A 15,784-nucleotide genomic window follows, 5' to 3' on the forward strand; every position below is an offset into this window, starting at 1 on the left:
TTTTTGTGATGCTTATAGTTTCACTTCCCCATTGGACACTGACAAGAAGTGACATAGATAAAGGCAAACAATTTTGCTGTGCCGACCGTGTAATGTCAATGGGAACTGAGTAAGTCAAACTGCTGTGGAACGTTACCTCTTTCTATGGAATGGAAGTTTATTTGTAGATGTTTTCACATGACACATGTCACCCAAAGCACTTTGCAGTGTTTTAAGTCAGTGGATGACCCCCTGGGGGGTCGCGGGACACTGAAGTGGGGGTTGCAAGATGATTTTGTGGCATAATTTTGTTACATTTCTGACATTGAATTTGATGTGAAATTAAGCCAAATGTGAAAATATAGTATTGAAACTAACATCATTAAACCAAATTTGAAATGTTTTACACCTTAAATTAATATGAATGCTCATAACTTTTTATGGAAGAGCTCCCGACTTGAGTGATTTTGGAGGTTGCGGCCTGAAAAGCTTGGGAACTCCTGTTTTGAGCTCTGTCATTAGCTTAAGAATAAACAAAAATCCAAAAAATAATACCTTTTCTTCATTAAATTGCTGCTTCTCTGCTTTCAAGCTGAACCTCAGCTTGAACTCAGTGTGGGACCACAGCTCAGATACAGAACATGTGATCTGGGCCGATATGGCTTTAAAGAAGAAATGAGCAAGAGCTACAACTGTCAATAAATGCAATATAACCCCTTGTTCAATCTGTAGATTAAAAGTGTTAAAAAGTGATATTTATGTTGTAGTATATATATATATATATATATATATATATATATATATATATATATATATATATATATTTACATATATATATATATATATATATATATATATATTTACAAAGTTATTGTAAACCTTTTAAAAGTTGAAATTAACACGTTGATTTTTGACATTCCGATTATAGCTTGTAGTTGGTTGTTTCTTGCAACCAATATGGAACATGGTTTGATTTTATTGTTATAATGGTTTTATAACATATTTATCATGCACATAATTGGCCAAAAAAGACGATGAAACAGACTGCATTATGACTTACTTTTTTGCTACTGTGGACGGGCCTTGACAGGCAGTAGGTGTGTGAGAGGGAGACAGTGGTGAGGCTGCAGCTATAAAAGTGTGACCTTTGACCTTATGAGGGCAGCTGAGGGAAAGGACTATTTCCCCACAGGGACAATAACCTGTCACATTAACGCTGTTATTATCAGTGGGACTCTATTGTGCTGACAAGCACTTAGATATATAGTTTGGAATAATTTAAGAGTTTGGATTTTTTCCAATTGTGTCAATGTAAGAAGTCTCAACAGTGCGCTGGATCTATTTTACTTTTCAACCTTCTCAGTGGGTTATTAAACTATAGCTACAGCTGCACATTAGCACTGGAGTTAAAGACATTTTAAATACAAAAGTAAAACGAGGAAACTGTTGCGACATATATTGTGCAAATAAGCTGCCATGGCAGAGAAATATATTTCACTAACACTGGAAAAAAAATAGTGTAGGTTACACAGTACAGTTGAAACTTTAAACCTTTTTAATTATAATAATAATTTTAATACCATGAACTTGCTTAATTGCGGTAAAAGGCCTCTGGCTGTGGTCCCAGAACACAAAGCAAGGTTTCGTGCAGTGGTCACTAACCTTTTTCACATGTCACTCTAAGAGAAGGTCAAGAACTACCTGCCTAAATTGGCATAATATATATACTGTATATATATGTATATATTCTATTTTTCAATATTTACATTTTTTCCCCCTCAAGGAATAATTGAAACGTTAGAGTTAAAAATTACAACAACTGCTAAAGCAGTATTAGTATAGGCCTAAGTGTCAGGTCTATAGCTAAAAGTTGTCTGATGGAACTCACTATTTCCAGCCCACGAAAATATCCCTAAGCTTCCCAACTAATAGGGCAAATAAGCGTACAGGCATTTACTTTGCAATCACACCATGAAGTCAGGCTAAGATCTACTGGGGCTGTGCTGAAGATCCAGATCAATAAAGGCTATCTTATCGTGTATCCTATAGTTGGTGACCACTGGTTTAGGCCTAGGTCTTCGTAGTTTTACTTTAAACGCGTGTTTTACAGCGCCAGGACGCAACATTCCCCCATGATTGTTTCAGGCTTTTCCTCTCTTCACTTTTCTTTCTTTGGTTTTCTCCCTGGAGCCAAAAGTTTAAGCACTATCCACGCACTTAACGTTAAATCCCTTCACATCCGAATACAAAGATGTGTTTAAACCAATCACAGTCCGAGAGCCGCTCACACCTGTCTAACCGACCCTCCTCGTTCGGATAAAAGACTCCGCCATACGCGTCTTGGCACAATCAGATCGGGTTTTATGGCCTTTTTCTTCAAGGCTGTGGATTTTTCCAGCATCTTTTGCCTAAAAGTTTTAATAGCCTTAATGCTGGCCCTTTGGAGACACATGCCGCCTCGTGGTGCCAGCTGAGGCTCACGTTTCAAGAAACAAGAAGGGCTTGGGAAGAACGGTGTTTGGTGGGAGACCAACTATTCCGTGTTATGTCTAATTCACAAGCCGCTTTTGCGCGGTTTTGAGTAGAGCCATATGTAGTGCCCGCTCAGGCACTCGTTAATTAGAGCTCGAGCTTTGAGCCGCGCGTGTAATTGACCTTCACGAGCCAAGAGGCTGCTCTGCAAACAAGGTGCGACTGGTCCGCACCGTTTATAGCCACGAGGAAACAGGACGTAATATGCGGAAACGCTCTCTTTACGCACAAACATCTCCGAGCTATCGCCGCTTTAATTGTAACTCGATATGCTGCAAATTCACCTGGGTGAGCACTAATTACACATGTATTGTATGGATAGGTATTGCTATTCCCATGTAAGCCTACGTGAAACAAACGATCAAATAATAATAATAAAAACAGACAGCCTGCATTGAAAATCTGGAATTAGAATCACCAAAGCCAATGTTGTATCCCAGCAAATACCCCAAACTACAGCTGAGTGTCCTTACATTTCCAAAGAAAATATTACACCACATTTTTTCCATTTAGGTTGTAGCCTATAATAATTTGCTTAATTAATGTAAATGTTTGTGCGTAATAAACACCCAAACTATAGGTTAAGGTGCCAGGGTGTACTAAATTGGAACATTAAAGTTGTCCCTGCCGTGTTTTTTCTTTTAAAAAAGAAGATACATTTTGCTTCAATAACTTTCAGTCATTTTTCAATTCTTGCACCATGCGCGCTGACCACTATCACAAAGGTCACTGCGTAAAGACGATGAGCTGGACTGATTATGATTTTGGTTGTTTGTCTGTGTTTTTTTTTTTTTTTTCTTTAAATGCATTTTTAAAAATACTTCCACACACATTTCCTTCAGTTGTTATAAGTCTGACATTTATACATCCGAATGTGCTTGAATCCAGAGTATAGGCCTGCTTATAAACTTATGGTCAAAATGGAAAGCATTTAAATCTGGGCCGATTTTAAATAAACGACTAAATGAAAACGCAAAAGACAAAATTAATCCGTGTTTCTTTTTTTTATTGTAAAGGGTATATGAAACTATAAGTGTATGAATTATTCACGTTTCATATCGCAAAGTTTTACATGCACTCACTCGTTCTCTATCAGGAGGTTAAGATCTCGTTATATAAGACACTTGAGATTATTATAACCCCGTCATCATCATTGTTGTTCAGCCCCATGCCCACGTGTCCAAAAACAAAACAGAAACATCGTATGGCTCTCTTTAAAACAAAAACATGTAAACAACAAAATATGGGGCAGGTTGATAACACCCCGATGAGTAACGATAGTTAAGACCTTTTTTTAATTATTATTGTTTTGACAATATATTGTGGTGCAACATTCTGGTAAAATACTTGTATTTCCCTATGATATCTCACCTTCAGTTTTCTTTCACCACTGCAAAAAGTCTTGCGTGAGTTCCTTCCCCTTAGACAGTTACGCACGGGGACAGGATGTAACTCTGTGCTCGGCACCAAACGGAGATTTCATCCCCGTTTTGTTTTTCAAAATGATCTGTGAGTCTCGGATTCCCAGTCTCATTTTAATCTCCCGCAGGTGATTCTAAAAACAACAACAACAACAGTGCTTTGGGGTTTCTTTGTCTCCTTTTTTTGCCTACGAGCCCAGGTCCACCAGGTTGGACATAGGGTTCAGAATGCTGTCGTGGTGCAGTCCGTGGTGGTGGTGATGGTGATGCACTGAGTCCGCGCTCGGCACCGGGATCGCGCTGGGCCCTTGCGGAGGAGCGAGGCCGTGGAGAGACGGTAAGCCGCTGTTGGAACTCATCAGCAACGCGGGGCCCGGGGACGTGTTGTGGTGGTGGTCAGGGGTCCCGGATGGCGTTTTGTCGTCGTCCGAACTCCCCAAAAGGCTTTTATTCCCGTTCATGGAGGAAGACAACGTGTTGTGGTTGTTGCCATTCGAGTTCTCGTTGTTTTCTCTAAATGCACAAAGAAAACCAGAATTATATTTAAAAAGGAAAAGGCACAGCAATTGTGCATAACAAAGTTTAAAGGGAAACGTGAAAATGTTCCTTAAATTGAACACAGATAAATAAGAAAACAAATAAACAATAATAGGATTGAGTCATTATTGTAATGATCGCTGATTAATAATAATGTGCTGAAAATATATATTTTATTTGAGTCGGAAACAACTCTCTAAAATTACACAACACTTTAAGAAAAATCAAAACATATAAATATATAAGCCATTTAAAATGATGGAGCACGATATATAGGCTACTCCCACGTTAGTTCCGATGCGCGTGCCACCTAAAATGTTCTGTTTCAAATGCACATATGAGGCCCATATTTTCTATGGTGAACGTATTGATCAAATGCAGCTTGTGAATATGACAGCATTAATTAGCCAGCTGCTGAAAGTCCGCTGAGTAACGCGTCTTTAAGTGTCCACGGTGTTGGTGGCGGGTGGTGAGTAAGGGCTTTTTTCCCCCAGTCTTGGGGGAGACATGATTTACGCAAAGCTTTCAGCCCGAATTAGAGGCCAGAAGGTGAAAGAAGACACCAGGCCAGAGAACACCTGACTGCAGCCCGTCTCACTGAGCTCAGCGCACGGCTCTCATGAGTGCTGGCAACCACCGAGAATTTGAATGTGTAGACTCTGAAGGGTTAAAGTTGTACACAGTGAAATTTGATGTTTGAATAGGTGTTATTACCAAAACATAAAAGGAGCCTGGCGCGTGTGATCACCTTATAATTTACCTGGGGGACAAGCCTTTAATTTAATCTACACTGCTTCAAGTGTTTTTTTTTCCTTGCACAAATATGAACAAGCGCAGTTCATGTTAAATAGTTCACATATACAAACTTTGAAATCCCTTTGATTTGTTTGTTAGTGAATTGTGAGAAACACGCGCGCAAGGAAGTGGCCAAATCTAAAGTTTTGCTTGGCCTACACGTCCAGCAAGTTTGGCCACATATGTAATATTAAATGTTTTAACGGGTTGAGCTTAAGAACGCCTGAAGATATTTTTATATTAAATTATAATTGTCCCTGGAATTAGGTCCTGTGATCTTTTATGTTTCTGATTTGTCCCCAAAACCACAAACATATTTTCTGATGCTATGTAAAATGGCAGACAACTTTTAAAAAAACAACAACAACAAAAAACACACACACGCACATATTTTTAAGTGTTCTTTGGCAAAACAGTGTGCGTAAAAAGTTGCGTTCCATAACCATTTGTATATTCCGTGGAAGTGTCTCTACAGCCGAAGAAGAGTGGATATAAAGTATTTCGTCCTACCTCTCCTTTGCCTCCGCTGCTCGGTCTCGCTGTCGCCGGTTCTTGAACCAGTTGCTGACCTGCGTGGTCGTGAGCCCGGTAGCCTCGGCCAGCTCCCTCTTCTCCCTGGGGGACGGGTACGGGTTGTGCGTGTACCACTCTCGCAACACGCTCCGACTCTTCTCCTTGAAGCAGTAGCTGGTCTCCTCTCCGTCCCAGATCGAGCGGGGCAGGGGAAACTTCCTTCTTACTCTGTACTTGCCCACGGCTCCGAGCGGCCGCCCGCGCAACTTTTCCGCCTCGATGTAGTGCGCCTTGAGCCACAGCTGCTGCAGTTTGGGGTGGTTGTGCGGGGAGAACTGGTGGCTCTCCAGAATCTTGTACAGCTCTCGGAAGTTCCCCCTGTGGAAGGCGACGACCGCTTTCGCCTTCAGCACCGATTCGTTTTTGTGGAGGTGCTCGCAGGCGGGGAGCGACCAGAGAAAGCGGCCCAGTCTCTCAATGTTGCCGCCTTGCTGGAGCACCTCGCAGACGCACGCGACTTGCTCCTGCGTAAAACCGAACGTGGGGAGCATCGACATTGTTCATTAAAAAGTCCTCAAAAGTCCAAGGAAAGAAGTTCCGAAGTGTATTAAGGAAAGTCCATTGAGCCGTGCGAATAAACCCCAGGCGACAGCTCCTAAGGCTCTGGAGCAGGAGAGAGCAAAGGAGAGTGTTCTGCGCCCGTGCGTTATGTCCTTTTCCGCGGAGTCTCTACACAACCTACTCCCACAGCCCTGACTGCTGCCTCCTTTTAATAATATTATTCTAAGCTGGCAGGACAAGCGTTTATATGAACTCTGATTGGTCGGTTATCTGACCCGGGGATGGCGAGGATAAGACAATAGCCTTAGTCAAATTATTTGCCATGGTTACGCTGTCACTCAAAGTAACCCGATACGCTTTGAGGTGGCTCCCTGGCAAAGTCTAGCCGATTGTTCCCTTCGCTGCAGCCCGCCTTCCCAATAGAAAGAACGCGCACATTTTTTTCTCTTTTTTCTCTCCTTTAACACGTTTCCCTTCCCTTTAACTTTGACGGACAGCCGAGGCAGCCAAACGGAGAGCGCGCGGCTGAGTTTGCAGAGTTGGAGAGGATCATGCTGCAGTTGGAGGAGGGATGGCGCCAGAGACACACAGCCCACAGCGCGCCGCAGTCAGACACACACTAGACTTCAAACTTTGCTCCATTAGTTCAACCTGTCAACTTTCAGAGACTGAAACGCCAAATGCCAAAGTACTGTCAAAACGAAACTCTCTGTTTAGCCGAGAACATGTTAAATAAAAGATGTAGGCTATGTGCGAACAACAATCAATGGCACAGTACAGACAGTACAGTAAAAAAACAAAACAAAAAAAACACTGAAATGATGCATACATTTCAAAAGGGCCAACAAAAGCGCAGAGGCTACAAAGATAACTTTTTTCTTTTTTTAAATTTCATTTTAAATTTTATTTTATTTTTTACAAAACAAAGAAACACATTGATGAATAAATAACAACGGAGATTAGTGTTACGTATAGCTAGGCCCACATCAATTATGTTTATTCAGGAAAATTAAATTCCAAATAGTTTTAATGGAGGGAGGAGAAATTGGCCTAATTGTCGTCATCGAGACGTCAATTTGAGATGAGAGACAATATAAACATTGGGGGCAAACATGCTCGAACCAGATACGCGGGGAAGATTGTAGGCTCAAATCAAGAATGCGCGTGTGTGCAGCAGTATACGGCTCTGATGCGCGGAGGAGAGTGAAACAGCAAGAGGGAAAACTGCGATCGGCTCAAGGTGAGACGAGCACACTTGAACATTTAGGCATTGATCACCATTATGCCAGTTAATATGTACAGTGGAGCATTTGTTTCTGAATTGATCAGGATTAAACTGGTTGTGATGGAACACACTTGTTGCAAATCCTTTCCCTCCAGCTCAATTTAAAAAGACAATAGCAGTTGACATGCGGTCGATGTCCTTTGTCGTGTGTGCGTGACGCTCATGGCACAGTGTGCGCGCGCGTGGCCATGTAATGTGATGTGTGTAATTATTGAATGCTGGTCTAGACATTGACCAGTGGTAGATGAGTATCTGTCCACCCTGGGACCTCTTCATTAGAGGCTCACTGTCAGATCCTCCCACGCGCAGGATCACATCTCACACTCTTTTCAGGAACGCGATCTCCACGACGCTTTACACAATTGACAAGGCATCATTATTATTATTATTATTATTATTATTATTATTATTATTATTATTATTATTATTATTATTATTATTATTATTATTATTATTATTATTATTATTATTATTATTATTGTTGTCAACCTGTTGATTAATGATCATCATAAACACAGTTTTGATCGATATGTGGCGTATGTGAACGTCAGTTAAAACGTCGAGAGGCGAGTGCGTAAATACCGCCTTGACTGAGACGCTTTCTAAAGTGATGCTGATAAAACTTATCATGTCCATTCATCTAAGAGCAACAGCTAAATGTGCAGTAACTGGACCCATTCACAGGGACCACTTCCCCCTGAGACATGCGCCATTAAGGCTGTCTTTGGCCCCGCATCTGCCCCTCAAACTTGAAACTTTTAATAAAACAAACAAACTGTGAAACATCTCCCGCACACTATCAAACTCTTAAAGTCACAAAGAAATACTAGGTGCAAATGTGTATCCATGTTATAAAACAGAGCATTGTTATTGCGTAACGATATTATCATTATTTAAATCTTAAACCAGCCTCTCAGAGTGTTGTTTCCATTATTTATTTATTAAATCGTGGGGAAAACGGCGTGCAACAAGTGTGTGCCGATTAAACCTGTTTAATTCAACATGTAATTCATTATCACAATTATGCATTATCACAAGTCACATGATAATGCTGATTATTTGTCAGTCTGTTCATTGACATGCAGCCAGAATTAATAATACAACTGTTTTGTCCTGTCATCGAACTTTTCACACCTCATAAGATATTTGTCTTTAAATAGACCCCAGCTGAACTAAATTAAGTCTTACCTGGGTGTAAGCATGTTTAAGCCAACTGAAATGCATTACTAAAGCATACATTAAATGATCTCCAATGAAATGAATAAGGTTTGAAATTGTAAATGACCCAGAGCACCACCTGAGGAAGCCCATGTGCACCACGGTTTGAGCACTGCTGCTGTACCTGCACATCAGAGGATCCTCTGCAGTGCTGGTTGGATGCTCTTTCCTCTCTCGGGTCTGGCTGCTGACAGTGTTTGTAAACCGCTTGTTTCCCCGCATCAGCTTGATCAGAAACACTCATTATTACCTCCGCTGATGAATGGAGATCACATTGCATCTAATAGACCAGCCCCTATTTTCACAACCTCCCACCGCTCACCTCGGCCACTCTCCACCATGACCCCCACTAATTGACCTGATTATTGCAAGATGTGTGTGTCACGGGGGTTTTGCTGCTTGGCTGGACGTATTTTGAACATGCAAAAGACAAACGCTTGCACAGGGCTGATGAGTAACATTCTTGCAGACAGACATCCGAATGTTGTGCACTGGGAGAAGCTGAGGATTTATTGAAGCCATGCCTCATAGTGGTTAAGGGATATGGACGAGAACCTATCCAATAATTGGCTGTTTACATCTCTCTTGTTACCCCAGAGGCCGGGGCTGAGATGCAGTGGGACGGGGGGTGGAGGAGGAGTGACTTTATTTTGAGAGAGTTGGTCAGTGGGTCCGTATTTGGACCAAAGTAGTCACATGATGCTTCTTAGAAAAGGTAAACAAAGTAACTGACTTTATCTATAGGTTGAAAAATGATTATGTCTAGCTTCAACTGAAAGCTGTTTTATGCTGAGCCGAATTGTTAAGACTAAACATGTTTCATATGAACAGTCAAATAGCAAAGTAAAATAAGCTCTGAAGTTGGTTATTATAATTGACTGAGCAGGCCACAAGTGAAAATTCATCCCATAACTATGTGTTAGAAATCGTAACCTCTCTAAATGTTTTGTTTTTAAATGTGGAAAGGTTACAAAACAAAAGTAATGATAGGGTTTACAATTACTGCATCCCATTGTAAAAGTTTTTCCACCCCAGTTTTGTCAAAAATAACCAGTGATTTTCTGGAGATTAAATTGCTATAAAAGCAACTGTTTTCCCCCAAGGCAAAGGCAACCACAGGCCCAGAGGTGGCCCAGAATAAAAGTGACAAAATATCTGGTGAAAATGCTTGAGTAAAGGCGACCAAGTCACTGTTTTAGTGTAAAAAGTCTGATTTAGTGTTGATGACGGACAAAGCTTAACATGTGAGAATGCTGATACTCAGAACCGTCTGCGCTTGAGCAGATTGTGAAGTGCGGAGTGAAGTGAGCGAGTCCTACTGCTCCTCGCTCCGCCGCATCATTTATTCAATCAATCACTCCGTTTGATCCCTGTTTATTTTCAGGAGCCTCATGGTCATTTCAGCCTCACAGTGCGGCCTTTATGCAGAGCCAAGGCGTTCCCCCCTTAACTACTGTGAACATATTGCCCGCGCCGGGACATCCGTCTAAAGTGGGCCACTTTTCGAGCACTTATGCTGATATTTCATGCTTTTTTTGACTGTTATGGTGAAAATCCACTTGGTCTGTCCATCGTCAAACGCACAGATGCTGAAGCTCGGATGGCTGACTCAAACACTCGGGTTTTCGTGTTTCAACTGGCTTCAGCTATAAATCCAATATTTATACATCGACAAGCAACACTTTGGTCAGGGATTGATCCAGTCAACATCAGTCTGTGGATTGAAGAGGGCAGTTGTCAAGCAAGTCTTTCGAACTTGGCCGAAACGTTGGAGATTAAGACTGTGAATACTCATCAAGCCGTAGTTGTAAATGGCGTATATTTATTCTATATATATATATATGGGAATTGTTGTGTCTTGAATGTACGAGGACTACGGTGAGTAGCTCAAGGCTAAATCTGGTGCATTTACAAGTTGATAGTGTGCATTGTCCTCTCCAAATGAATAAAGAAATGAAGTAAAGTAAAGTCAAACTAATCCTTTATTGATCTCACAATGGAGAAATTCACTTGTTACATTCGGCTCGAGTGTGCAAAATAGACAGGAAATGTGCAAACAGTTAACCAGTAGAAAAGGAGGTATTTTATGTACAATGAGTAGAAACAAACATCTTAAGGGGCAGGAATATAAACAACAAGAAAATAAAAAATAAAAGAAATACAATAAGATTAGAATAGACTATAAAAAGTAGATATCAAGGTCAGAATTGGCAGTGCAAAGTTACAGTGCTAGTGCAGGTTGTCAATAAGTGACACTAATACAGAGAATAATGAATAAACCTAATGTAAAATAATATGTGAGTGAAGTGAGTGTAGTTACTGCTGTGTTAATAGTCATTGATTATTGGTGTAATTAATGATTCATAACTGACACAAGATGGTTTATACAATGCCCAAACTGCCACACAGACTCAAGAGCATGATATATATCCTGGTTAATAATTATAGCACTTAAAATGATTGAGTTGATATTTGTGCAGGTGTTTTTAAGTTGCACATGCAGACAAAAGTTTAACTTTCCACATCATGCATGTAGGTTAATCGGCCACTGTCTTTTGCAAATCTTGATAACTAAATAATTACTATTGCAAGATCAAACCAGGCAGTTCGAAGTAAACTGCTGAAAGGTCGTTTACAGCAAACCTCTTGAGTACAAGCTCTGTGTCCGAGATGTTTTCCCACCGACTCCTCCGCCGCGCCGCAAATCATATGTCAGGGAAGTATTTATTAAAAGTGAGCTGCAGTAATTAGCAATGTGCTAATGCTTGAATTTGTCTGCGTCCCTGTATGCCAGTCTTTTACTGCTCTCGGTGGTTTGACTTAAAACACGAGCTTGACCCCGTGTCACCGACCATATGGCCTGTAAATACTTCCACGATAGAGTCAGGAGCGCCGCTGCCGATACTGTAACTCTCAGTTCTATACATCTGTGGAAAGTGATGAAATGAAAACCTCTCTATGCCATACACATACTTTTGCAGTGTACTTTACAACAGGCCCAATCAGATAGCATAATATTGATTACTGCTTTGGAGCAATGGTTCTTATTGATGTACAGTAATATTTTAAGCCCTGTTACTCGCCTACACTCTGTCTTTTTATCGGCCCTTAGAGACAAACGCTGAATTTTTGTGAAATGCGCAGATTTTCTATTCATTTCAGCACATTTAATTCAGATTCATAGGACACAAAGCACAAATGGGTCCCAGTGAAGTGAATAGTGATTTAATGACTATTCCTCAGTGTCCATACAGGTCCCATAATCCTATATTTATCTGCATTTAGGTCATTTTTATGAAGATATAGGTGGCACTAAAACACTTTACAGTGGTGCTTGGTGTGGAAATGTGGGGAACTGAAATGGCAGAGAGCGAGCCGCGCACTCTCTTAAGACCGAATAAAGATTGAGTCATTTTTGCATGAACACAAACCTTTGCTTTGAGCGCAGCTTTCTTCTTTCATCACCGCATGGACCACCGCAGACAGAGGGCCTCACATCACAGACCGCTTCAGGCTCAAACGTTTTTTACGGCAACTTTTAGTCCAAAGCAGCCCTTATCTTTTTTTCTTTTTTTTTCTATTTTCCACTTTCCTCCGACTCCGCTAAAACTCACACTCTGTTACAATCCCATTAATGCTCTGTCTATTTTCATCATCCAAATGAGTCCTCGCTCTCGCTAAACCAAACCATCCGTCAGCCACTGGGCGTGAAGTGGCAAACAGGGAGACGAAGACTAGTGTTTGCTTTGTAAATAAAGTGCGGCGCGGTGCATCTCCCAGTTGTTTTTATATGGAACTATAGAGTTTCATGATTGCGTTTTAATTTTGTCTGCGGGGTATATTAAATGGCTGCAACCCTCTGAAACACTTGGTACAGGAAACTAACAATTACAGAGGGTCTGAGCATGTAAAGACCGCAGCCAGTTCAGAGGAAAGCCGGAGTCCTGGAGCTGCCATGCTTGAAAATAAAGTATGACGGGACAAATTTAAACTGTCCATAGTGTTTGCATGACATCATAACATCCACAGAGCTTATATATGCGGTGGATGCAGCTACGAAAGTTACAACTTGCCTTTAAATGTTCTTTTGCTGCAGCTGCCTCACAGTAGGAAGGTCCTGAGTTGAATCTCATTGTATAGCTCCATAATGACAATCAGTGTTAATAATAACGCCCTCTAAAAGTAATCTAGTTACTTCTTTGATTACTTTATTTGTAACGTTAAGGTCTGTTTTTTGCAGTTGAGATAAACTTGAAATAATGCCTGTATTTCCAGCCAGACTTTGTAGTTTTCGGATGTTTTTCTACATTTTATGATGATTTTCACAGTCAAAATATTTTAAAAAGTAATCAATAATTACATGATAACTCGAACCTTTAAACTAGCCAGACCAACAACTCATGACCCCCATTGTAAAATGTAATAAGCATTTGCAATAACTTCATGTGCAAAACATTTAAATGTTGTTTATTAACCTCTTAGCCCCTACTTTTTAAGCAAGTGCATTTTCTCCAGTTCGGCTTTACCCAAATTTAAAAGCTTCTTGACTGGAGCTTACAGCCTATTCACCTAATTCCGCCCACTTTTGCCACTTTTGCCACTTTTGCCACTTTTGCCACTTTTGCCACTCTTTGCTTTGTCTCTGCACTTCCGTTGTACAGACACTTCCGGTCGAGCGCGGAGAGAGAACGAGGGAAGATATTCTCCGCTCAAATCTGATGTTTAGTCGATTGATTTGTGTAAAATGTATTTGCACCAACATTCAAACCCTGCACCGTTTCTCTGCACGGCCAAAAAATGGCTTTGTTTTGGTGTAGTAACTGATTTTATCTGGACTTCTCCAGTCCCATGTTAAAAGATAGGAGAAAAGGGGCGGGCACAATTCATGGTGGCGCCTCAGGAATAAGGTGAATAGGCCAGTGGAACGCCTCATTTGAAAGACTGACAAAACTGATCGTAATTTTTTTGTTGCCACATTTTTATAACATTTTTATCAAATTTTTGTTTCTTTTTGGTCTTGTTTTCGTCACATTTGTGTCACTTTTTAGTTGTGTTTTTATTGCTTTTCCGGCACGTTTTTGTTGCTCTTTTGTGGCTCTTTTGCTGTGTTTTCATCCCTATTTACGTCTTGTTTTTGTCGCTGTTTTTAAACTTTTTTTTCAAAAAGCTTTTAGATTGGGGTTAAGTCGAACTGGAGAAAATGTGCTCGGTAAAGGCGAGGGTTAAGAGGTTAATGTCTGGATACTATATGTTGATATTTGTCTTGATTTAATAAAAATATATTTTCATAAAAAATAAATCAAATTCAACATTACTGTTAAAATATCACCTCACATCAGCTTTCCGCGACCCCCACCTTGGGAACCCCTGCACTACCGGAGATGACAAAGCACTTTCCCTTTACAATGTGTATGGGCATCATCTCTGTCATTGCTGGTTATTCACATTATACAAATAGTGATAAAAGGTTTAATTCTCAGCACAAATGAACCAAAAGTAACAGTTTTCTCTGAAGTTGGGTATTATATTTATTCAATTAATCGTTGTCAGTTGTTTAGCCAAAAGATAAATGTGGCTGAGATTTTAGTGCTCTTACATTTGCTGCAGGCAGCTGCGATGAAGGATGGGTCGAATGCCGAGGACAATGAAATAAAATAAAATACACCATAGCCTTAATCTCTTAACTCTTACCTGAACCAAGCACATTTTCTCCAGTTTGGCTGTACCCAAATCTATAAGCTTCTTGGAAAAAGCGTCGATTTAGCAACAAAAACAAAAAAGTGACAAAAAACGCCTTGGCTTTCAAATGAGGCAATACACTGTTGCTCAGTCGAGAAGCTTTTACATTTCGGTAAATACGAACTGGGGAACATGCACTCTGTTCAGGTGGGGGTCAAGAGGTTAATATTGATAAAGATTCAACATTTGAAACTAATCGGGGGTTTATTTCAAAACCTGTGCCCCTCCATTAAAGAACCTGCTGTAAGAAAAACGACAGCATTTTCTCGCACAATTAAACATTTGTTTCCACGACACAAGACCGTCATATTGTTGTATGTCCTGATGCTCGCTCACATAGGGGCCCCTCAGACCACCGTGAAACGCCTGTGCTCAGAGCTGATAATGATATACAACCTGATCTCTGACAGACCTTCGGCTTGTGTGCCAACTCCGAGGGCCATCCCGGTGAAGACGTGCCCGCCGGGCCCTGCTGGGATACGAGGGGGCTTAGGGTAGAGCAGAGAGCCTGGATTACTGTCAATTGCTCCCCAAATTGCAATAATGCTCGCCGCGGGGGCCACCCACACACATGCGCTGAGAGAGGCGTGATAGATGGGTGCATGTGTCCATTCCACACCGGAGCCTCCTGGACAACGGCGCGGCCACCACAACAGCAGCCATTATGTCCAGCTGTGACAAGTGGGCGCAAGTGGAGCACCAAGTGTCATGTGACGAAATCGAAGGTGCTCTGGGAAGCAGCCATTAACAAGCGAATGGAAAATGCATATTCAAGAATATATTGTGGGGGAGAGTCTTAAAGATATCACATTTGTTTATTGATGTCTTTTAAAAAGAAATATTTCAGGAATCTGTCTATGGAAACAAATTAGCTAGTGTATCAAATGTGCAAAGAAAAGCCGTGAATTGTTTTGTTTTTTTATCTTTATGGAGAAACCTATGATGAGTGACCTGAGATGGTATCGTTGGAGCTGAGCAGATGGCTAATCCACTCTCACATATCAGCGAAGTCCTCCAAATCACAGAGTAATTTCATAAGGCTCTTTGTCAGTGTAGATTTAGCTTTTGGCATATTTAACTCAGGGCTAATAAACAACACATTTGCTTCCTGCCCGTGTTGGGGAAACAGTAGTGTGGAGTGAATGCGGAGCAGAGCTGTGTGGGACAGCAGCTGCGGGGGCTGTCCGTGGGCTTTATGAGTATG

General features: G+C 41.0%; 1 protein-coding gene across 1 annotated transcript; it reads right to left on the reverse strand.

The window, feature by feature from the left end:
• Window positions 1-3,517: 3,517 nt before the first annotated feature.
• six2a (SIX homeobox 2a) lies at window positions 3,518-6,504 on the reverse strand. Its single transcript, XM_079559442.1, has 2 exons — window positions 5,775-6,504; window positions 3,518-4,445 (listed from the first exon to the last, which is right to left on the reverse strand). Exons 1-2 carry the CDS (start codon window positions 6,332-6,334, stop codon window positions 4,121-4,123), a joined length of 885 nt encoding a protein of 294 aa, XP_079415568.1. The 5' UTR covers window positions 6,335-6,504; the 3' UTR covers window positions 3,518-4,120.
• Between the last annotated feature and the right edge of the window lie 9,280 nt (window positions 6,505-15,784).

This window comes from Gobius niger (assembly GCF_951799975.1).
Source record: "Gobius niger genome assembly, chromosome: 7".
NCBI classification, from domain to species: Eukaryota; Metazoa; Chordata; class Actinopteri; order Gobiiformes; family Gobiidae; genus Gobius; species Gobius niger.